The sequence below is a fragment of the Capsicum annuum genome, chromosome 6, assembly GCF_002878395.1.
Source record: "Capsicum annuum cultivar UCD-10X-F1 chromosome 6, UCD10Xv1.1, whole genome shotgun sequence".
Taxonomy (NCBI): domain Eukaryota; kingdom Viridiplantae; phylum Streptophyta; class Magnoliopsida; order Solanales; family Solanaceae; genus Capsicum; species Capsicum annuum.
The window spans coordinates 65,225,002-65,248,138 of NC_061116.1; the positions used below are offsets into that span (position 1 = coordinate 65,225,002).

At 33.8% G+C, this 23,137-nt stretch overlaps 1 protein-coding gene across 1 annotated transcript; it reads right to left on the reverse strand.

Annotated features, from left to right (window-relative positions):
• Nucleotides 1–9,415: 9,415 nt before the first annotated feature.
• LOC107873369 (ubiquinol-cytochrome-c reductase complex assembly factor 1) lies at nucleotides 9,416–19,619 on the reverse strand. The gene is made up of 7 exons (XM_016720205.2): nucleotides 19,074–19,619; nucleotides 18,000–18,213; nucleotides 16,964–17,130; nucleotides 14,143–14,267; nucleotides 12,113–12,173; nucleotides 11,107–11,155; nucleotides 9,416–9,892 (listed from the first exon to the last, which is right to left on the reverse strand). Exons 1-7 carry the CDS (start codon nucleotides 19,227–19,229, stop codon nucleotides 9,822–9,824), a joined length of 843 nt encoding a protein of 280 aa, XP_016575691.1. The 5' UTR covers nucleotides 19,230–19,619; the 3' UTR covers nucleotides 9,416–9,821.
• Between the last annotated feature and the right edge of the window lie 3,518 nt (nucleotides 19,620–23,137).

Consider the following 23,137-nt stretch of genomic DNA (forward strand, 5'->3'; position numbering starts at 1 on the left):
TTCAGAACCTAAAACAAAATGAAACAAAGGATATGAAAAAAAAAAAAATAGATATTAGAAAAAATAAGATTATAGTAAAGTAATAAAATTCTAAGTCAAAAATTACGAAAAAATAAAGGATATGAAATAAAAAAGGACTCCAAATCTGTATTACAATTATTTTGTCTCTGAATAACTTTTCACATTCATATCATAATATAATAAATAAATAATAAATTAGTAACAAACAAAATAGCTACGGATGAAAAAAATAATTAAATTTTTTTAAAGTTATACCTAATATGAAGTCTTTTCTTTGATATATTAGGAGTTAAATTTGCTCATTGCTACTTTGCAATGTATGTAAAACCTTGAGATTTTGCCAATATGTTATCAAAATTGTGAGTTGCAATATGCATTGGTCTGTGATGTTATATAGTGATTTGTGCATCAGCTCCAAATTGTGTGATGTCATTGAAATGAAGATTAAATATATAATAATGATATATACTAAATGGGGTAGTAAATATTGATTAATTGCTATGAGTTAGGTGCATGGAAATTGTAAGAGTCAATATTGAAGGTATCATATTTTATATAATTAAGAGAGTTAAAAGCATGGCTTTTGAGTTTTCTAATATAACATATAATTGAGAAAAAAAATTTAGAATGTCAAAAAAAGGAAAAAGATAATGAGATTGAAGGTCCTTGAGAGGCATTACATCAGCATTCTTATAATCTTCCTTTATAGAGAGAGAGATTTTGATTTAGTAATTAATGTGAATAGTAATTTAATAAAATACTAATAATTGCTATGAAAACTTGTACCAAATAATGACTTTATTTATAGTCCGTTTCTACTCTTTTGGTTCCCATCATTAATAAAGTAACACTAATGATAAAATCTTATTAAATTTTGTCCATTAATCATGTAATATAAATAAACATCAACCATATGCTTAATCCACACCATTAGTTTTAATCAACTCGACATGCATGTATTTCTAACATGATTTTTTGTCACAGTTTCTCCCAATTCTTCTTCTTGAAAATTTACTAATTCGTGTGTAGTTGGTACTGTCAAAATTCCTCAGAAACATATGAATATTTTTGGTTAATTTAATAGCACATAATTGCTTTTTACATTAAAATCTCTTGCCATTACAATTATCTTATCTCGTGTACGATCTTTTTAGTTGAAGTTTATGGAGTATATGCACGTATAGATTTTTAATAAGATGATGCAATTATTCATTTTCATAGTTTCAAAAAGGATATTTAATCATCTTCTATTTGATATTTCGTCACTAATATTCTTTTTCAAAGTTACAGATGATTGAATTAATAGTTTTGAATTAGATAAAGGAGACAAAAGATACACATGTGTAATTGTGATTTATATACATCAATCAACTATTTTAGTAATTATAAGTGTGATTTATATACATCAGTCAACTATTTTAGCAATTATTTTCTCTATCACTAATAATAATTATTTCTGTATAGGTGTAGTCAGGATATGACAATGATATACTAGTCATCCCAACAAAGGAATATGTTGATTGAATTTCTATATAACTTTTACAAAACACTACTTTCATTCGATAACAGTTTCTTGTCATATATGAGACTGCAAAAATGATGCAGGCTACAATTTCTCAAAAAGAGAGTAAAAGCGTTAAGACATGAAATGTTATTTTTGCACTCATAACCGACACTTAAAATATATTTTGTGGCATATAAAAAAAGATAGAACTTTTATCAAGTTGACTAGTTGATATATTATAAAATTTCATAATCGAAGTTGTTCGAATATTATTTTTGAAATTCACTAGCAATATTTCAGTATGATATGTCATATAGTGATAATAATATTGGTCGAATATGCTTTTCTTCACAAGTATGGTCCTGTATATTTTTTCTTTAATTTCTGTAGGACTTATCGCAAACTTATTAGTACAACATTTTTAAAATATTTATATTTATTCGCATTTTGTATATTTTTTATTCAATTTTTGTAAAACTTATCGCAAATTTATTAGTATAATATTTTTAAAATATTTAAATTGATTTGCATGGAATACACGTGCAGCTCACGTATTTGAAAATTAGTAGTATATTAAAACTAAAATAAAAGTGATATTGTTTGACTAGAAAGGAATTAGTCTCTCACATGGTGATGATCACATAATTTATATGTGAGTTGCTCTTCAGGAGTTAATTATTGTGTATTAACCCTCAATAATGCATGATAAAAGACCGATTAAATCATATTAAAAGTAAAGAGGCTACATCTGACATTATTCACGGGTCAATTACATAACAGCTAATACAGTGAGGGACTCATTAACCTGTCATCCAGATGTACTGTTCTTTTGATGGTGTATATGGCTTAATTAGAATTAACGTGTATTGTTCTTCTGGTCATGTATATTTTGCTTTGTGTATATCGCTTAACCGAAATTCAGTGTGTTTTTACCTCTGGACTATCTCCAATAATTGATGAATAATTTGTTATTGAATTTTGTTCAGCTTCTCATTAAGTTGTGTCCATCATCTTTCACATGTCACAGTTTACTTTATGCACGTGTCTGGACTATTTTTACTCCCCGACCTTTTACTTCTCTTCTACTGTCATTCCTAATCTTCTTCTTCAACGTTGTTGCCTTCAACATATGTTGAAGTAATTCTGGTTGCAGTTAATGTCATTATTTCAACGCAAGTAAAAAGCAAATAAAGAATTTAAAATCTCAACCGTCACTGAAAATTCTACAATCGCATACATTCGAAACACATAAAAATTCTACGTTTACAAACTACATTACAAGAAACAAAAATTTAAATTTTACTTTCAAATTGCAGATGAATCAATAAAATAACGAGTGAAAGCAAATATTAGAAACGATGAAGTAACAAAAATTCACTGGAAAAAAAAACTTGCTTGCAAAGAATGAGAACTTCCACATAAAGCGTCACTAATGAACAATGAATCAGATTTTTGTGCAAAAATAAGAACATGGTGAGTCAGGTTGCATCATAAATTTTTATTTTTTACTTAAAAGTGGTGGCATGATTAATTTTTGAACCGATAATTAAAAGTTGGCCATCATTTCAATGGTACTATAAGTGAAATAATGAATAGTTTTATAATGGATCTGAGTCAAATAATAATAAATTATATAAAATTTGAAATATATATCACGGTTGAAATAGGTATGTGTTTCACATATGAGAACTTTTTTAAACTAAAAGAGGATATGTCGTCAAATATCAACTTCTACAAGTTGAAATCTATCCTCGAGTTCGAACAAGTTTTACTTTACTAATACATACAAGTGGATTGAGAAGCAATTGGAGGTTGTCCTCCCAGCTTGCCGATCAAGCCTACTTATATATATATATTATAATTCTCCATTTTAATTTATTTATTTTATTTTTATCTATTATATATTTAAAAATTACATAAAAATTACTGTTATGATAATTAACTTTTAAGATATTTGAAGAACATAAAAAAAATTTGTTGACTCTTGAAATTCTATCAGCCACATAAATTGAAACATAAGAAGTAACATAAATTATGTAAGAATGACGTAAAAAATATCATAAATTACAATAATTAATAACTTAAAATATTATCGACATATAAGAAATTTAATTCATTCTCTATATACTATCACAATCACATAAATTGAAATAAGAGTATACATTATATATGAAAATAGTAGAAAGTACTTCAAATCACGATAAATTAACAACACAAAATACATAAAACTATGGGTATTTTTGATATGAATAAAAATATTTTCTTAAAAAATATTTTCCTTAAAAACAAGTTGATTATTACTTTTTTTCTTATGTTTGGTTGGTGAGCGAAAAATATTTTTTAATATTTGATTGGTGAATGAAAATAAAATACATTTTAGTGTTTAGCTAAAGAGTCAAAATACATTTTAGAAAAATAATTTTTGGCCCCAAAAAATACTTCTTTTAGGGTGTGTTCGATATAAAGGAGGAAAATTTTTTTCTAGAAAAAGAAGTTATTTCTTACTTATAATATTGTGTTTATTATGCAAATTGGGTAAGTATATATTTTCTAAAAGTATTTGTATATATTTAACAAAAATAATGAGAAAGAATAGGATAAGAAGGATGAACTAAGAAAAATAAATTGATTTTTTCTTAAAAAAAAATAATTAAAAAAATTAATTTTATATTGGGGAGGGGGGTTGGGGTTTTCAAAATATGTAGTAAGAGTGAGGTAAAATTTAAGAAAAAAATTATGAGGGAGGAGAGGGGCTAGTAGAGGGTGGGGGAAGGGGTAGGGGGAGTGAGGGTGATGTAATAAAAGAATTAAAAAATACTTAGTGGTTGATTGTTTTTTGGGGGGGGGGGGGGGGGGGGGGGGGGGGGGGGCGATTAACAAAAAAATTTGATTTTTTTAAAAAAGGAGTAGGGGTTTGAGTTTTAGGGTAGGGGATGCGTTAATAAAAAATTAAAATATTTTTTTTGAATGCAGGGTGATAGGAGGTGGGGTACGGAGTAGGGGAGTGAAGGTGGGGTAAGAAAAAATTTAAAATATTAATTTATTTTTGGTGAAAGGGGAGGAGGAGGGGGTTGGTAGGGGGAGGGGATCCGGTAGGAGAGGTAAGAAAAAAGTTTGAATTATTTTTTTTAAAATGAAATATCTTTTTTGAAGGGGGAGGGTGGTTGTGGAGAGAGGGGGGCGGTTAAGAAAAAAGTTTGAATTTTTTAAAAAAGGAGTAGGGGTTTGAGTTTTAGGGTAGGGGATGTGTTAAGAAAAAAATTAAAATATTTTTTTTGAATGGAGGATGGTAGGGGGTGGGGTACGGAGTAGGGGAGTGAGGGTGGGATAAGAAAAAATTTAAAAATTTAAAAACATTAATTTGTTTTTGTTGGTGGTGGGGGGGGGGGGGGGGGGGGGGGGGGGGGGTCCGGGTGGGGGGGGGAGAAAAAGAGGTTTTTTTTTTTTGGAAGAAGGGGGGGGGTGTTGGGGGGGGGGGGGGGGGGTTAAGGGTTTGGGTTTTGGGTAAAAGGGATAAGGTAAAAAAAAAATTTGAAATATTTGTTTTGGATAGGGGTGGCAGGAGGTGAGGTAGGGGTAAGGGGTAGGGGATTTGGGGTCGAAGTAGGGGTTGGTGATTTTGAGAATTATATGAATATTTTGAAAAAAAAATTTGGAGAATGTTTTTCTTACTTTTTGAAGGAGAGTCATTTTTTTTAGATTTGAGAAAAATAAGTTGATTTGAAAAATATTTTTCAAAATATTTAAGTCAACCAAACATGAGAAAATTGAAAAACATTTTTCAAAAAATATTTTCCGTCATACCAAACACACTCTATATGTAAAAAAATTGTTTAACTCTCTAAATTTCATCAGTATCATAAAAATTGAGACAGATAAAATAGCATATATTATCTGAAAATTATGTAAAAATACTATAAATTGCAGTAATTAACAATTTTAAAAAATTTAAAGATCATACAAACATCTATAAATTATATAGAAAATTTGGTTGACTCTTTAATACATCAATGACACATAAATTCAAACAATTAAAGTAATATGTATTATCTAAAAATTATATAAAAAGTATTGTCTATTATTAAAAACTTAAAATATTTAAGGATTGTACAAAAATTTAATGGACTCTCTAAAATTTATCTGTATCATATAAATTGAGATCAAAAAATAACATACAAGCACGGTCTCTTGTGTCTAGGCTATACATATTTCTCGATACGTGAAACTTTAGGACATGGTCTTGGTCATTATAAAGTTCGGACTTATAAAGTCAGGGACGGACCTAAAATACAGGTTATAGTTTGATTGAACCTAGTGATTTTGGTCCAAGCATGTATTTGTCTTACGGAATTCATCGAATATATACAAATTATTAATTTAGAACCTAATAACTTAAAAGAAATATTTCATACCGATAAGCTTTAGATTTAGGCTATACTACTGTATAGAATTAAAATTTCTGGACTATCGTGGAGTTCAATAAAAAAAATTAAAGTTTTAATCGAGAAAAGTGAAACAACGTGATATTTTTCTAGAGTTTGAGAACTCTTGAAATTTCTCCTACATTTTGAATCGTGTTAGCTCTAACTTCAAGAAGATTTTCTAGATTTCTCATACTTCAAGTTGCGTTAAAGTTATAAATGTTTTCATATTTCTATAGGAACATGATCGATCAAATGATATTTTCATATTAACGATGACTAAAATTTTTTCTTTTTTCAAATATTAGCTAAATCTTGATTACTTTGCAACTAAATGTGTAATGGTTACCTATAAACCCTAAACCTTAGTTTTTCATCAGACATGGTCACTATCGACAGTCAGTCATTGCTGGTTATTGGTCTACCCCTTCACATCGCCTTATCATCCCAATTTCCGTTATTGCCTTCCCTTACTAAAAACCTTGTAATTCCTAAAGAAGCCGTTTTGCCCCATGAAAACTATGCAAATCACTAATCCAACAACAAAAATCAAATTAATGCTTAACAAACCAGAAGTAGCCCCAATCCCCATGAAGAAGGTTGATTATATTGATGGGATACCAATAAAGTGGACGGAGCAGAAAGTACATCGTATGAACATTATTGAAAATTTATAATATATGCTATTGTTGATAAATTCTCGTATGACTGTTTAGAGATAGCAGAATACTATTACAATGTGGAATTAAAGGAGATTGTAAAATAGATTTTCTTAGAACAGACATGTGTTAATAAGTTTAGAATTGATGGAGAAGTTCATTGATTTAGCTATTCAAAAAGTAACTATTATCTGTTTTGTCCTGTTATCCCCAAAAAAATTAGTTACTCCCTCCGTTTCATTTCATGTGTTTTCATTTCATCGGGCACAGAATTTAAGAAATAAGTGATGACTTTGTATTGTTTACAAAATTGCCCCTCTTAAAGTTACTTTATTGTTTACTTTTTAGTTGTCTTTTTCTTATTAAGTGGGATCCAATAAGATAAAATGAGAATAATGTCATTAAATAATTACTAAATAAAGAAAGATGACATTCTTTTTGGGACGGTCCAAAAATAAGATGACGATACATGAAATGGGACAGAGGGAGTAAGACTTAATTAATTTTCAAATTATTAGCTGAAGTTTGACTTGTGATTCAAAAAGAGTATTTACCCATTTTTCCACACTAGCCCGTGCTTACTCCACCCGATTCTTTATATTGGCCCAACTAGTTACTCTTGGGTGTAGTCGAAACGATTTCACCTTTCAAGAAGTGATGCTGCAACTTTGTTCCTACATCTGGCTGACTTATCTTGACCAATTTCACATGACTTACTTTCAACCTATTACAGATATCATTGACGTTCCAAAGCCGAAGTTTGTCTTTAGACAAAATCATTGTGTAATCTACGTAAATAAGAGTTGTTTTATTTTAGAAAAAGGGATCAAATTTGTTCCTCTATTTTAAAAAAATTGGCTAAATATAATATTCGTCATACTTTGGGATTAAATTTATCCTTGATGTCATACTTTAGGGCTAAATTTATTCCTCTACTTTGCAAAATTGACTAAATATACCCTTCGTTATACTTTCGAGCCAAATTTATCCTCGATTTCATACTTTGGGGTCATATTTACCCTCATTTTAAAGAAATTTTTCACTTGTATCCTTTCTTTAACGAAAAAATCCAAATCAACGTTAAATTGCCTAATTTTTAAAAATTAATCACACCTTAATCTAATTCGTTCGATTTGATCCACAAAAAATACACAACAAAAATATCCCCCTCCTTCAGTTCTGTTAGTCGAATTTTTCCAACAAATAAAAATACTACTCTTTCAACGTGCAACACTGATATGTTGTTTACAAATGAACAAAACATACAACGATACGGAATACGGAGAAGCATGAAACTACAGAAAATGTTCATTATAAATTTTGCTCTTGTTCGATTATGTTCAAATTTCAAAATTTAATATGCAATTCTATATGCATCTACATTCTAGAACTAGTGAATAAATTTTCTGAGCAAATGACATAAAATTTTTTTTATGTAAATCTAAATTGCATATAGAGATATATGAATAAAGAGATGTAATGATTGGCACATCGGGAAACCTCTTAACTAAATTACCCAGAGAAATATTTAATGGATATAATCTATTGCATTTGACCGTCAAGTGTCATTTTTCATGAGCTCTGCACTGATGCAGATCCATGAACTGGGAGGGGGATATATTTCTTTGTATTTGCACTGATGCAGATCAATTTTCATGAGCTATACACTTGATAAATATCTAGTGGCTTAATCTCATTAGAAAAATTTGACCAACAGAACTGAAGGGGTATATTTATTTGTCTTTTTTGTGACTTGGATCGAACCGATTAGATTAATATATATTTTATTTCTAAAAAATGGGACATTTAACGTTGATTTAAATTTTTCTATTAAAAAATGATACATATGAAAAGTTTCTTAACAACGAGAGCAAATTTGACACCATAATATGACATCAAGGGTAAATTTAACCCCAAAATATGACGAAGGGTATATTTAGCCAATTTTTCAAAGTAAAGGGGTAAATTTAATCTTAAAGTATGACAATGAAGGTAAATTTAACTCTAAAGTATGACGAATGATAATTACCCCAAAGTATGACGAAGGGTATATTTAGCCAAATTTCCAAAGTAAAGGGGTAAATTTAACCTTAAAGTATGACAATGAAGGTAAATTTAACTCTAAAGTATGACGAATGATATATTTAGCTAATTTTTCAAAGTTAACGGAAAACTTTAACCCTTTCCCCTCTGTTTTAACTATCTTGATTTAACCCTGAGTGGTAGCTCAGCTGGTAAAGGGCTGAGGACAAAGTCCTTCAGGTCGCCAGTTCAAATCCCACCAGGGCCTCCTTCAGGTCGCCAGTTCGAATCCCACCAAGGCCTCTGGAGGCATTGAAAACCGGTCGCGCATCCAAGGCCCCGTGGAACTAGCCGGAGCTCCGCCTTGAAACAGCGGGGGGCGGTGGGTACAGCTTGTCGGATTCGCAAAGCGATACCCGGAAACCACGGATATATTATTAAAAAAAAAAAAACTATCTTGATTTCCTAGCTTCGCTATTCTTCAACCAAAAACTAACCAGGCGAAGCCCATATCATATAATATGATAAAGAAATGGTCATTCAACGAAAATGCACAGAACAGATTAAGTGTCATGGAAACAATATACGCTTTAGAAAGTGTGGTATTACTCCAGAATTCCTGTTTCATTAAGAAATGGGACCACAATTAAGAGTACTTATAGAATGATTTGACATAAATCATTATCAGCATTCAGCAGTCAAGGTTGTGTCCAGGATCAATTTAAGTAACTCACCCCTCATAAATTTCCTGCAAAGCAAAAACAGAAATACACAACGCAACACTTCCATAATTCCAAATCTTGGACTCTCGTATATTACTTTTGTAATTTAAAATCAAAGCAATTAGCATCTGACGGTAGGATATTTTTATCCAAGTTTCAAACTGGGGAACGAAAAAGCCGGCAGCTTCAGATTTATACCAAGTTTACTAAAGACAGAACAGTGGATGTCACATAAAAAAAAAAAAAGGGCTGGCCCGGTTCATAGTGGGTGTCGGGGAAGGGATAATCTAGGCAGCCTCACCCCAACTTCGCTGAAGGGCTGATTCAAACCCAGGAACTGGCACACTACGGTAAGCAAGCTTACCGCTGAGAACAGTGGATGTCACATCTCTTGCTTAATTAGCTATCTGCACTTTCTTATAATATATCATTGACAAAAAGCCTGGATGTCTGGTTTTGATCTCTCTCCTCTTTACACTGTATCAGCAGTTGTGCTTCCCAATGAGGTGAACATGAAGTTTCCCGAAAACATACACACTTTATCTGTCAAACCAAAAGCATTATCATTGTAAAGATAGTTCTGGAAATTTATCTTATTGCAGGTTAACAGTAAGGAATAAGGATTCCATAAAGAAAAAAAATGTATCAGAATTTCTCAGCTTTCTTGTCAGTTGTGAATTTATATGTCAAATTATGGGGCACGTGAACCCAAGGTCTCTCATAAAACTAGGTAGTTGTGTATATATTTTCTAAAATTGGTAAAATATCATCCCATACTACAAGAAGGCTAAATAGTGCACTTCGCTAAATGTTGAGTTATTTAGCTATAGAGGACTTGGCATCAATTCCCAATTAATACATTTTTCCTTTTTTTCTAGTGATGCACCCATATTCTAAAAAGATAAGATTCGTCTCTTGCTTCTTGGTATTTTTGTGCCCGTAACATGGTTCATATGAAAATGGGGCTGCTATAGGTGATAAAGGCTAGGATTAACAAGGTATCACGAATATGGGCATGAAAAGACAGAAATTCAGCACAGACAAATACAATGTCCTATGAAACCTTTGCCCATTTTATCAAGTGAAGCATGAAAATTGACTGGTTGGAGTGAAGTCAACCAATCCTAAAGCAGGCAGCCCTAGGCAAAACATCGTCACAAATAATTGGACATTAGCGAAGAATCACTTCAGCGACTTCTATGTCTTGCCACAGAAATAATAACTAAAATCACAATCAAACATCCTAACCACTCCGTCGAGCTTCATAGAAGATACTCATGGAAACGTTTGAAATGAAATGCAGGAAAATATCTCATGGGGACTGATAAGGCATTGAAGATTAACAAAATTGTTTTATTGTACTCAAGAGCTATGTTACTCGGACTCTTCAACAATAACGACGGGTGCGTGTCGGATCCTCCAAAAGTAACACATTTTTGGAGGATCCAACACATTGGCATTTTTGGAGAGTCCGAGTAACGTAGCTCAAAAGTATTTAAAGCATTGAGTCATTCTGAATGCCAGGGTAAGCATCTTTCAAACCCCAAACTGGGGACTGGATAGCAATAGGGCATCCTGTAATTCGTTTCCTTTTTCCTCTATATCTTTCCTTTTAAATGGTGGGTGGTTTGCAGACGTGGAACATGACATCACAAAAATAGAGTGAGAAAACAGTAAATTGTGTATTCAGAGCATTAAAGCCATCAGTTAAAAAGTTCAAACAACCTATACGTATTTGTTAGAGGCAAAATTAGTACCTGTCAATGACAGACAGTTGGATTCTCTGCGAACATACCTTGACATAGCCTGCAATCACATCCCATCATTGTCGTTTCCGGTGAAAAGATTATCAACATTTTTATAAGCCTTTAAAATTTCACATGATAAGAGTACAATACATACAAATAAAAAAGAAGATTCAGACAAAAATTAGAGTAGCTACTAACCTGAAAGTTAGAAACGAGGAGAAGATTGAAAAAGAAAGCAGGATGGTAAAGAACAATTGAGTAGATGAAGAAAGAAGAATTGAGAAGCTTAGGAATGGCAGATACGAAATATAGGTTTAAGAAAAAAGAGCACTAAGTGAACGGAGGGTTCTAGAGTATAGGAAAGAGTTTCTTTGTTAGCATGAAATTACTTTGTTACCCTTGGACGTCCTTTTAACTCATGCTTCTATATAGTAGTAAAGCAATAAGCAGGGCATGCCGAAAGTTCTTAGGTACACCTTAGGTACAGAGTTCAACCAAAAACAAATTAAATGCAACATTTGTGAAGAAATACAAGAATAGTATGCAGACTGGTGCACACTATACCTTAGGTACACAGTGATAAAGAAATGGACCTTGCGCCTAACTCAACCTCAAAAGCTAGCTCATGAGGGGAGGATTGCCCAAGACCATATAAGGAGACCAAGGATCCTTTAACCCACCGATGTGGGACTCCAACACACAGCCCAATAAAAAGAAAATTAAATGCAAGGACAATTACTAAAAAGATATAGCATCAAAAAATGATACACACTAGCCTCAAAACTACTCTGTTTCTTGGAGTAAATATCAGGAGAAAGCTAATTGCAACTGAAGGGGAAAAGAGAATAAATTCTATCTTTCAAAAAGAACACAAAAGGATTTCTAACAACCCATTTTCCATGCAACCTCTGACATTTTTTTAAAAATCTAAAACAAGCAGCTTCCAGTACAAGTGTTTACTTCTAGACATTGCATCAAGAGGAGCTTCTCAGTATATATACAAAAATATACTTGCCTGGACAGGAAGCAAAGCAGCATCACTTGGCGTAGATGTACCATCATCAGAGAAGACATTCCTACAACATAAAACATCAGAAGGACAATAAAAGAAATGCACATAAAATTGTCACTGGTAAACAAATGGCGATCTATTTAAGCTTGAAATAGGGAATTATGAAGAGAACTTCACTCATTTCAGATTACCAGATATAACACTGTCTTTATGTATACTTTTCTCCTAAGCCACATCAAACCATAGTTTATAACAACACCACAGTAACATCATGCTGCAAAACAGCTGCAATAACAACCAACAGCTAGTTCCAAGTTTCACCTACAATTTGGAACCAGTGTTTTGGACGGTGAAAGGCCACATGGCGACGCGAGCGGCGAGGCGAATGCCTTTTGAAAGTGCCAGCGACAATTAATATAAGAAAATTAAAATAATATATAAATGATCAAAATTTCAATAGCACTAATATATTAGAAAATATTTCAATTTAAGAATTAAAAATAGATGGTAGATAGATCAAGTAGATTAAGACGCCACTGAAATTGAAATAGCTGTTAATGATCAAGTCATTTAGTTAGAATATTACTATCATACTATGTTATAAAGTTATTAAAAAAAAAGATTTTTTTACATAATACATTTATCTTACTGTTAAAGTGACCGTGTAACACTGTATTACTGTTACAGAGGAAAAATAGAAGAGAAAAAGAGGAAGGAAAAAAAAACAGTATGCAACACACCAGTTCATTCGCCGGATTAAGAAGAAGAAGAAAGAAAAAAAAATACCAGAAATCAATACTTATCGGAGTAGCTGGAGTCGCCGGAGTAGCCGCTGCCGGTCGCCGGAGTCGAAGTCGCACTTGTGAGATGGTAATGGTAGCAGCCACAGTCGCCAATCGAGTAAGTTGGTAGAGCCAAATTGGAAAATAAGCCCTAAACTTAGTTTTTATCCCTAAAAACCTAATTTTTAAAAAAATTAAGAAGGCGACGCCACTGTCGCCTCGCCTTGTCGCCTTGTCGCCCTTTGGATGTCGCAGCGCCACGATGACAAGAGGCGACTATGCCTCGCCTCGACATTCTCCATTGGCAACGTGGCGAGCGCCTTTTACAACAACTGTTTGGAACTATCATTGGGCAGCGTGAGTGTCAAGAGAACTCTCCAACTTTTAGGTGGATTTGTAAAGATGGGCAATTTAAAGATTAAAAAGATAGTAAGCTGGCATTTTCAATGAACTCCCAGGAAAAAATGATGAGGCAAAGGCTTCAACTTCTGTATAATTACCCTTAGGGAGCGAAGCACATTGTAGAATAATAACGCTTTCAGCTATGCTTCAATACAAGGGAGAAGGCAATTGACTTTAGATGATTAGTTTGATTATTAATCCTTAACAGTCGTGGCTTGCTTGTAGTTAAAAATGACTTGATGTAAGTGATGCATTAAATTGACTTTTCCATCATCAGTTGCTGCAAGCTTAAAAGAATTGTTTACTATTTCATAAGAGATTCAATATAAACTCTTTACCAGGAAAAGGGAAAAAAAAAGAAAGAAAAAAGAGATCATCACAAATTCTCTCATTATTATCTCTTGAAGACACAATCTAGGGCATATTTATCAATCGCGATTATTTCTAGTTTGATAAACAGACAACAACTTTACAACCTTCAATCATGTATAGTTTAGGGCTACGCTTAGAAACGTTTCAGGCGAACTCAATGACTGTAACAATATTGCAGTTTGAAATGGTCTTATATGTGATTATGGTCTGGAAACTTCCGCTCATACACTCTAAATAAGTATTTACAAACTTACGCATCCTTTAGCTTATCCTAATTGAGCAGAGTCTGCTAAGTTTGAAATGGTAACAATCTATATAATGAACGTGTAAAAATGTTTCGATTGCAAACTTCATTTGTTGAAATACTTAAAAAACAAACAAAAAAGAGGCCCGCAAAGTTCAAATAAGTTGTGGAGCCTGAACCAATTCTTTTTATAAGGTAGATACTGAGCCGGAACCAATATTTCATTGCCTTACCTCCAAATTACATTCTGCAACTCATCCTGCTTGGCTTCAGGAAGCATCGCAGCATCATAGGCAACAAGATTACCATAAAATATCTTTTCTAAATCCTTCATCCATTTAATCAACAATAAGTTAACCTGCAATTTTGGAAGAACAGAATATAAGCATACAAGTTAGTTTCTTAATCTAATTATTTTACCATATAAAAACTGTAATCCCAATATAAATCATAATTGGACAAAGATAAATTAGGGTCGTCATATGGAGCTGCTTATCCAGTCATATACTAAACTTCCCTTTCCCATTTAAGTGAGTAAAAATTGTGCAAAACCAAGATGAAAACATGGTCTATTTGGTTGGCGCGTGTGTGGTGGTGTGGTGGTGGTGGTGGGTGGATGGGGTGGGTAGGGTGGGAAGGTTATTTATTTTATCATGTGAACAGGGAAGCCCCCACGTATGAGATTTATACAAAAGTACAGACTCTTACACAAAAGCATGATTCTTTACAAAGAGAATTTAGTTGTCATACACAGAATACAAAAAAAAATCACAAAAATCTTTTAACAATGAATTTTATATTCTTCCAAATGTTATTATGTTCCACTCTTTCCATATTGTTCACATTAGTGACAACAGAACAGCTTCCCATGTTCTATTTCTCTGCTGCTTCTTTCTGAATTTCCACCTTTCCACACCATAATCTATGTGCTAATGGGAATAAGCTAATTCCTTTGCCCTCTAGTAGCAACATACAACGCTTTCAAGAGTAAATTCTCCGAGGACATGTAGAAAAAGGAATCAATCAAATGATGCAATAGATTGCCTACATCCTTTCCAGATTTCTCACACACAAAGCACCATTAATGTAGACTACCCTTCTTAACAAATAATCGGCCATCAGGATGGCTCCCTATATGACTGTCCAAGAGAAAAGACTATTTTCGTTGGTTCACTTGGGATCGCTATTGCTCAGTTGAGAATGTCTCTTTTCTCCTTTTTCAGCAATCTACTAAAGAACAACTTGACTATGAACATACCATTCTTACCCCTCCCAATTCAACAGTCTTGGTCCATAAGTGAAATTCTCTGCTTCTATAGTACACAACAGACTATTTAGCTCTCCATCTCCCACTTTTTCAAGTTTCTGCAAAAATCTACATCTCGTAGTTTTCCTACTCCCTATTCTTGCAGATTTCTTCCACTAAGATCACAATTATAGAATTCCATCTTGGAAATACACGGGAATAAAATTGCAAACCTCATGTTAAACAAAATCCATGATTGAGAAAGTTGAAAGGAGAAGGTCACAACGATTTTTCGAGAAGGGAAATAGAGACATTATCAAGGGTTCTCTGTCTGGTATCCCAACTTATTATACGTCCATAGTGCCCGAGAAATTGTGGTTGAAAGATTGGAACGATCTCATGAATTTTTTTGTGGGGACAAGAGTGAGGAGGAAACAATCTTCAAAATGGGAAATAATAACTTCTCCTATGAAAACAAGGGAGACTAGAGATAGAGATTTTAGGGCATTCAACATAGAACTCCTAGGAAAGTGAATTTGGTTATTTAGATTGGAGAATCAACCATCATAAAGTTACGGATAATACGGAGCACAAGTGGGAGGGAGTGGAGGGGTGGAGGACCATTCAGATACATTTAACATATGGAGGAGCATAACAAATGGTGGCAAGATTTTACAAAAGTATCAACTTTCAAAGCTACTGTCTTATGGAAGCAAATAAAGTTCGGTGATTTAAGCTTTTCCAAAGAAGAAAAGAATTAAAAGGGGCTGCCTTATACTGAAAAATTCAAAAACTGCTTGTTGGACAATGCAAAAAAACTGACCATGGAAATAGCAATCGATCTGTTTAAACATAGAATCAAGTTTTGCTGTTAATATCAAGCAGCAGACAAGTCAAGTTTACAGAGCGGGGGAGGTCACCTGAGATAAATTTAACGTTTGAAAGCCAAAAATGTAAGAAAACCCTCCAGAGTTGTCATATCATATGTGTCAATGGAAAAACAAAAAGTAGAGATGAACCATTGCATCTTCTTGATGCCTTATTATTTAATGAAACACCTTAATTCATTAATAAAAAGGGTAGAGACAAAAGTAAAAGATTTTTGAGGAAATCAAAGCTGAAGACCAAGGAAGGTGATCAGTTAGATTTACTACCATCCAAACTCTCAAATGTAAGAATTAATATGAAAGAAGCTTATGCCTGGAAAAATCATAGACGCCCCCAGCTTAGGCACTGCAGATTTTCATACAACAGCCTTGTTATATCATGGATGTCCCCTACTTAGCACTACAGTCTTGTTATATGAAAGAAGCTTATGCCTGGAAAAATCATAGATGCCCCCAGCTTAGGCACTGTAGATTTCTATACAACAGCCTTGTTATATCAAGGATGTCCCCTACTTAGCACTACAGTCTTGTTATACAACAGCTTACAAGAATTCTTTTGGATAAGTATGACAGACCATAACTATAATTCTAATCGTCACTCTTTCCCCCCTTTGTTCATTTCTCCTATCATTTTTTTATGAAGGGCATACAATCGTGATTTATGCTTTAGATATATTTCAACTTCCAACCCAAATTTTCTAAAGAAACACCATATCTAAGAGTTGACAGCTTTATTACTACCCGGACTTTGCTGATTCGATGACAAAGGCATAATTAGAAATTCAAGCTATACTCAGCGAGATAATAGTTCAAATAAGAACCATGTTTCCACCAGATAATGCTTAGTGAAAACAGAAAGAATGCCGAAAAGCACCATTTGCTTATAGAATTGATTTTCTGTATCAGTGTTCTGTAACTTACCCCAGCTTTAGAAACTCTCAGCTCCACATCATGATTATAAATCTCATACAAGTACTGTCCCAGTTCAACACCTTCCTTACCCTCCTGTTTCAAGCGTCGCAAGCAAAGCCACATATGGATAACTAGTAACGAAAATGTGGTCTTAAATGTTTTCTCCAAGCTAAATACTGCATGCAACATAAATACACACATCAGACAACTAAAATAAACATTAATTAGCATGGCTAATCTGGGACAAAAGGTAACTATATTTTCTAAAGATGGAGAAGAAAAGTAAGGGCTGCTGGCGAAAATGAAATAGCAACTGGCAAATTCAATAACCAATTTTCAATTTGTTTGCTTGTCCAAAGGTAGGGGTAAGGTCTATGTACAGGTACATCCTACCTCCCAAGACCCCAATTGTGGGATAACATTGGGCATGTTGTTGCTGTTGTCCAAATTATTTAAATGACAGTATTGTCACGAGAAAAAGATATCATATTAGACATATTTGACCCCAAACAGCTGAATAATCTTCTGAAATATCACATGGAACATGAATATGGGAGAAGTCAGGCAAGAGTGTTGTTTAGGATTAGCAAAAACGAGCTGGGTTGAAGTCTTAAGAGATACAAGCTGCCAGTGCTTAAATGATTGTAAGGATTAACCAGATACTGTGAACAGGTTGTCTATCAGCAATGTGAAAAAGGAGGTATTTAATGCACAACAGTTTCAAAATTTAATGCAGAAACTCACACCTCAAAACCAAAGCACTGGAGAACAATAACTACTTGAATTCACAGAGAAGAAGGAAAGACACTGTCAATAAACTTCAAGAACCATCTTCAAACAGCTTTTAGATCATTTCCCTAAATTAAACTGAATCTTTCACTTCAGATATAGGCTAACTATAAAATCCTACTGAATTTAATAAGAAAAGGCACAAGATGTGGACCATTGGTATTATTTTTTCTTATAAAATAATATAAAGTTAAACATGTTGACCATTGGCACATAGCAAAAAGCAATAGCAATGACGATTGAGGAGCGAATTTACCATCGTACATAGCAGGTCTATCAACTTGGTGAATAACACGCTGATAAATAACATTTGCCCCTCGAATGGACTTGCTTTGCTTACTATAAAACAGCATTAGCTTAAACATAAAGCGCTTAAAGCCCTCGTATTGTGGATCTTCAACTCTGAATGGTGAATCAGGTGCTAATGCCAGTGAATGAGGCTTAGACCAGAACATCTTGTTCAAATTTACCTACTCAAGCGACCGAAGTCAATTAGCAACACTCCAAAAGTTGGACAAATTTAGTTAACCCCCCCCTCCCCCCCAAAAAAAAAAGGATTTGGCAAATTACATCAAACAAATCTCTGTTCAGTATATATGACAACAACTTAATTAATTGAAGCTATCTTCTTCTAACTCCCACAACAAAGTCAGTGAAATCACAACTATTGAACAACCAAAGATTAAGCTCCTAGCAACAGATTCATGCGGAGTAATAATACCATTTTATACAAAGACCAACTTAAAGGGGGCACTTACAGAACTGATTCATGTATTAACTCCATTCAGATTTAATTTTGTACTGTAGGTAAATCACGTAACTACAACTGTCAAATTTGGCATGAAGCTTAAATGGTCATAAGTTACTCAAAACACCAACAAATTCGAAAGTTATTTTCTTTTAATAACCGTAGTGTCCAGGACTGTTCGGCACCTCAACTAATTCCACGATACGATAGGTACCAAATAACTCTGTCCATCAAAGCTAGGACAGATGGGAAAAGAAATCCCCTAGTTTGAATTGGAAATTGAATTTTTTTCTCAATAACAGTGGTGTTGGGTCTTTCACACCATGAGTAATTCCACATGATACTAACTCTATCCACCAAGGCTAGTACATATGGGAAGCAATCACCTAATACTTTTGTAATTCGAAAGTGCATTTTAATTAACAATATCATTAAACCTAGTGTAAATCAATCTTGTTTAGTATCAAATAAACCAAACGCAATGAGGAAATGTAATCCGTGGCCATATTAAGTAACATCCGAAGAAAATAAGGGTTCAACTGCACAGGTAAAATTGTATAATACTGCTAACTAGTTTCAAACCTGCGGATTAACATTGTAGACTTTTTCAAGAGCAGGCTCAGCAACGGCGGCAACTTTAGAATAATCTCGACACCGAAATGAACACAAATGTCTTCCCAATTCGGAGTTCCCAACTCTGCCGAATTGGGAAATCACTCTGCTCCATTTCGTAAACATCCTTTGGAACTCTGTTGATTTTGAGGTTTAGGAATAGGATCTTATTAAACCCTCTATTTATGTATCAATGGTGACGCACACTACTTTTCGGTCCATCCTTAAAAAGATACATTATTATGGTTAAAAATAGTATAATACTCACGAAAATATTAACTCTCATATGTTGAGCATATTGTTCCTACTATTCGTAATATTTTTTAAAGTGAAATTAATTCCTCAAAATGTTATACCTAATTTTGGAGTATAAAGTATAATATATGTGCCAATGATGTATTGACACGTGTATTTTTTATTTAAAACTAATTTATATTTAATTTCTTTTCCATTCTTATTCTTTTTATCATTTTTCACCAAAAATCTTGATTCCTAATGTTTGAAATTTGGTTGCTCCATTCTCCATTTTCTTCTTCTGCAGCAACCATTCCCCATTCTGCTCCACACTTTTATAAGTCAAATTTGAACTTGACATTTCATCAAATGTTTGGTGGACAGTAATAGGGCATTGATTTTCTTCTTCATTGAAAATGACAATGGCTCTTTCAGGTTTCATAGTGAATTACCGTGAGAAGAAAATGAAAAATTGAAAATGAGGTTGTGTTGAAGATGACCCATTCAAAAAATTTTCTTAAAAAAAATTACAACCCAGATCAAATTAACAAAAAATAAACCACACTCACAAGCCATTTCACTCTAAATATCACTACACAGAACCCAAAACTCAAAACCATTACACATTTCTTATTCTTATTCGACACCGTAATCAATTTTAATCTTCATTCTTAATGTCCTCCACTTTATCATAGTTCGTAAAAAATTGCACTCACCATCGCTTTAATTTTTTTTAATTTATGAGAATTATGGCTGGAATTGTTGAGAAAACAAAACAAAATCTTACCTTTAACAATGGAGATAAAACCTTCAATAAGGGAGATGAAAATGAAAGAACAGTAGAAGAAAGGAGGTAAGGAATTTAATGAAAAATATATAAAATAAATTGAGAGGATTTCTGACAAAAAAAAGAGTTTATAACAATTATTTATCACTATCACGCGCTCAATACGTGTGAATTACACGCACTTATCCAAGTTGGCAGATATATGTTATTAAAATACATAAAAGAAAGTTTAGGGGGGGGGTAATATGACCCCGCAAAGTTCAATATGCTCAACTGAAAATTCGGTCAAACTTCAAGTATTTTTGTGAGTATTATCCCTTAAAAATAATTTAATTTTAAAATATTCTTTTTATCTTTAGCTACAGCCACATAAATAGGAAAAAAACAGAATCACCTACTAAACTTATTTTTTTAAAACAAAAAGTACTGATGAAATATTTTAATGATTTTATACTTATTAGATATAATTTAATTATTCATAATAAAATAAAAATAATAACGAAAACCACCCCTACCCCGTTTTCATCTTCTTCAAGACACCGCCTCTTTCATTTTCTTCAAACTCACTCTCTTCCTTGTTGAATATTTTTTCAAGTTCTAGACACTACCCTATTAGTGGAGGTAGTTCTATTTGTCCTTTGGTATTTGGTGGTTAGGATTCTTCCCCGAAGGGATGAGGGATTACTAGCTATTCTCCATGCAAGGCTAGCCCTTTATGGTACTTGCTTTTTAGGGTGTCCCAACTTAAGAGGTGGATTTTTCCCCTATCAGCATTAGATCCCCAAATGAAGTCCCTTTGGATTTAATCAATAGTTTGAAGGAATTTGCTAAGGATCCTGATGTACTACATGATATGGGTGGGCATGCTGCTAAGAGTAGCTTTGGCAAGTACTGTTCTCCCAGTCATGTTGAGAATTTTTTACTTTCAACCAGCTAGTCTACTGGTCATGTCATCAATGATGGACTGGAAGTCAACATTAGTAGGGGCTTTTTGGAAAATGGGGAATCCAAGGTATTGACCAAACTCAGTGCTCCTATCAATGCCCAGGGCCAATGAGCATTTAGAACATTTTGTTTAGAGGTATTGCTGGAGAACAAGGCTCTGAACTTGGCTTCGTTAATTTTCTGCCCAGAGGCTCTACTGAAATTGAAGAGGGTAGAGAGGATTGCATTACAGTTGGCCCTGTCATCTCTAGCAATCAGCGTGAGGTCATCCGCAAAGAACAAGTGAGAGAGTTTTGGCCTACTAGTGGTAATGGAGACAGGGGTCCAATTTTTACAGGCCACCTGACTGTCAATGTCTCTAGACAACCTTTCCAAGCAAATGATGAACAAGTAGGGTGATATAGGGTTACCCTACCTAATACCTCTAGTAAGATTGAAAGGGGAGGTACTGCCCCTATTAATAAGGATGGAGATAGAGCTAGTAAACACACAAGACATGATGATTTTGATGAGTTTGGTGGGGAAGTTGAAGAAATGGAGGGATCTGTGAATAAAAGATCATTCAAGCCTATCAAAGGCTTTTTTCAGGTCAATCTTTAGCATCATGTTGTGGTTTTTGCCCATCATTTTTCTGAAGTGGGAGACATATTCCTAGACAATGATAGCATTATCGGACGCTCTCCTATTGGCTAGATAACTAGCTTGAGTAGGGACTATACTAGTGCTAAGGATGGGTTTTATTTTATTAATAATAGTTTTGGTGATCAACTTATAAGAAGTGTTACATAAGCTGATGGGCCTAAAGTTCTTGATGGATGAGGCATTGGAACATTTAGGGATGAGTCATAAGAGGGTCTTATTGACCTCTTCCGGGATCTTAGCTTCCTCAAACACCTTTTGGTAGAAAGTCTTAGTGGCACTGCCTATAATACCTCAGTATTTCTGAAAAAAAAGGGTGAAGGTCATAAGATCCTTCCGGGATCTTAGCTTCCTCAAATACCTTTTGGTAGAAAGTCTTAGTGAAATTGCCTATAATACCCCGGTATTTCTGAAAAAAAGGAGGGTGAAGGTCATCAGGTCTAGAGGCTTGAACCTTTTCAAAGCTGTGATGATCTCAGTGTCCCTTAGAGGGCCTTTGAGATTGGGCCTCGGACCAGAGGAAATAGTATTAGTGATATCTTGATAAAGGGGCCCAATGATGGCACTACTAGTGTGGTTAGGAGTGCAGAGTTGGTAGTAGAAAGCAAAGATGTGGTCAATGATGTCATTTCTATCAGTGATGATTTTTCCTACATTGTCCTTAAGGCAGAAAATTTTATTTTCCTCCTTCTGATCATGGTGGAGGTGTGGAAGAATTTTGTGTTGGCATTCCCATTCGAGAGCCAATTTCTTCTGAATCTGATCATCCAGAAGTTCTTTTCTGACTAGAGCATGCTGTTATAATTACAGAGGAGGTCATTTTCCAAATTTTGGAGAAAAACACTAGTATGGTAGTGCTTGAACTTTTAGATACCATCAAGCCTAGCCAAGATTCTTTTAATCTTGTGAAAAATATTTCCAAAAGCATTCTTGTTCCTAGAGGTAGCCTTTTTTTGGAAAAAGTAAATTGCCTTGGTAAGGCAATTATGGACATTGAAGTTGGTATCAATAATGTTTTGGAAATCGGGATGGGTACACCACATGGGCTCAAACTTGAAGGGTTTGTCCGTGGTGCAAGTAGGGGAGTTAGTCAGACTAAGGAGCATGGGACAGTGATCTGACTTCGTTCGAAGTAGGTGTGTGACAGAGGCCTCTGGAAAATGATTTATCCAAGAGGTATTTGCGACACACCTATCTAGTCTTTCAAAGATAAGACTATTTTTGCTTTTGTATCTTTTATTGGTCCAAGTGTATTTGCACCCCTTAAACCCTAGACGATCTATTATCCCACAGTTATCAAGACAATCTTTAAAGAGGGAGGTCCTGTTGTTACTAATACTTAACCCTCCCAACTTCTCTTTTACTAGGAGTACTTTATTGAAGTCTCCTCCCATTAGCCAGTCCCCAGAGTGGGTTTGAGCAATATGCT

Bases quoted from the DNA above. Each gene is read 5' to 3' on its own strand.
- LOC107873369 (XM_016720205.2), bottom strand. From the start codon at position 19,229: ATGTTTACGAAATGGAGCAGAGTGATTTCCCAATTCGGCAGAGTTGGG. The intron at 14,268-16,963 runs GTAAGTTACAGA...CCAAAATTGCAG, and splicing joins TGAGAGTTTCTAAAGCTGGG to GTTAACTTATTGTTGATTAA. The intron at 9,893-11,106 runs GTACTAATTTTG...TTGGTTTGACAG, and splicing joins CAACTGTCTGTCATTGACAG to ATAAAGTGTGTATGTTTTCG.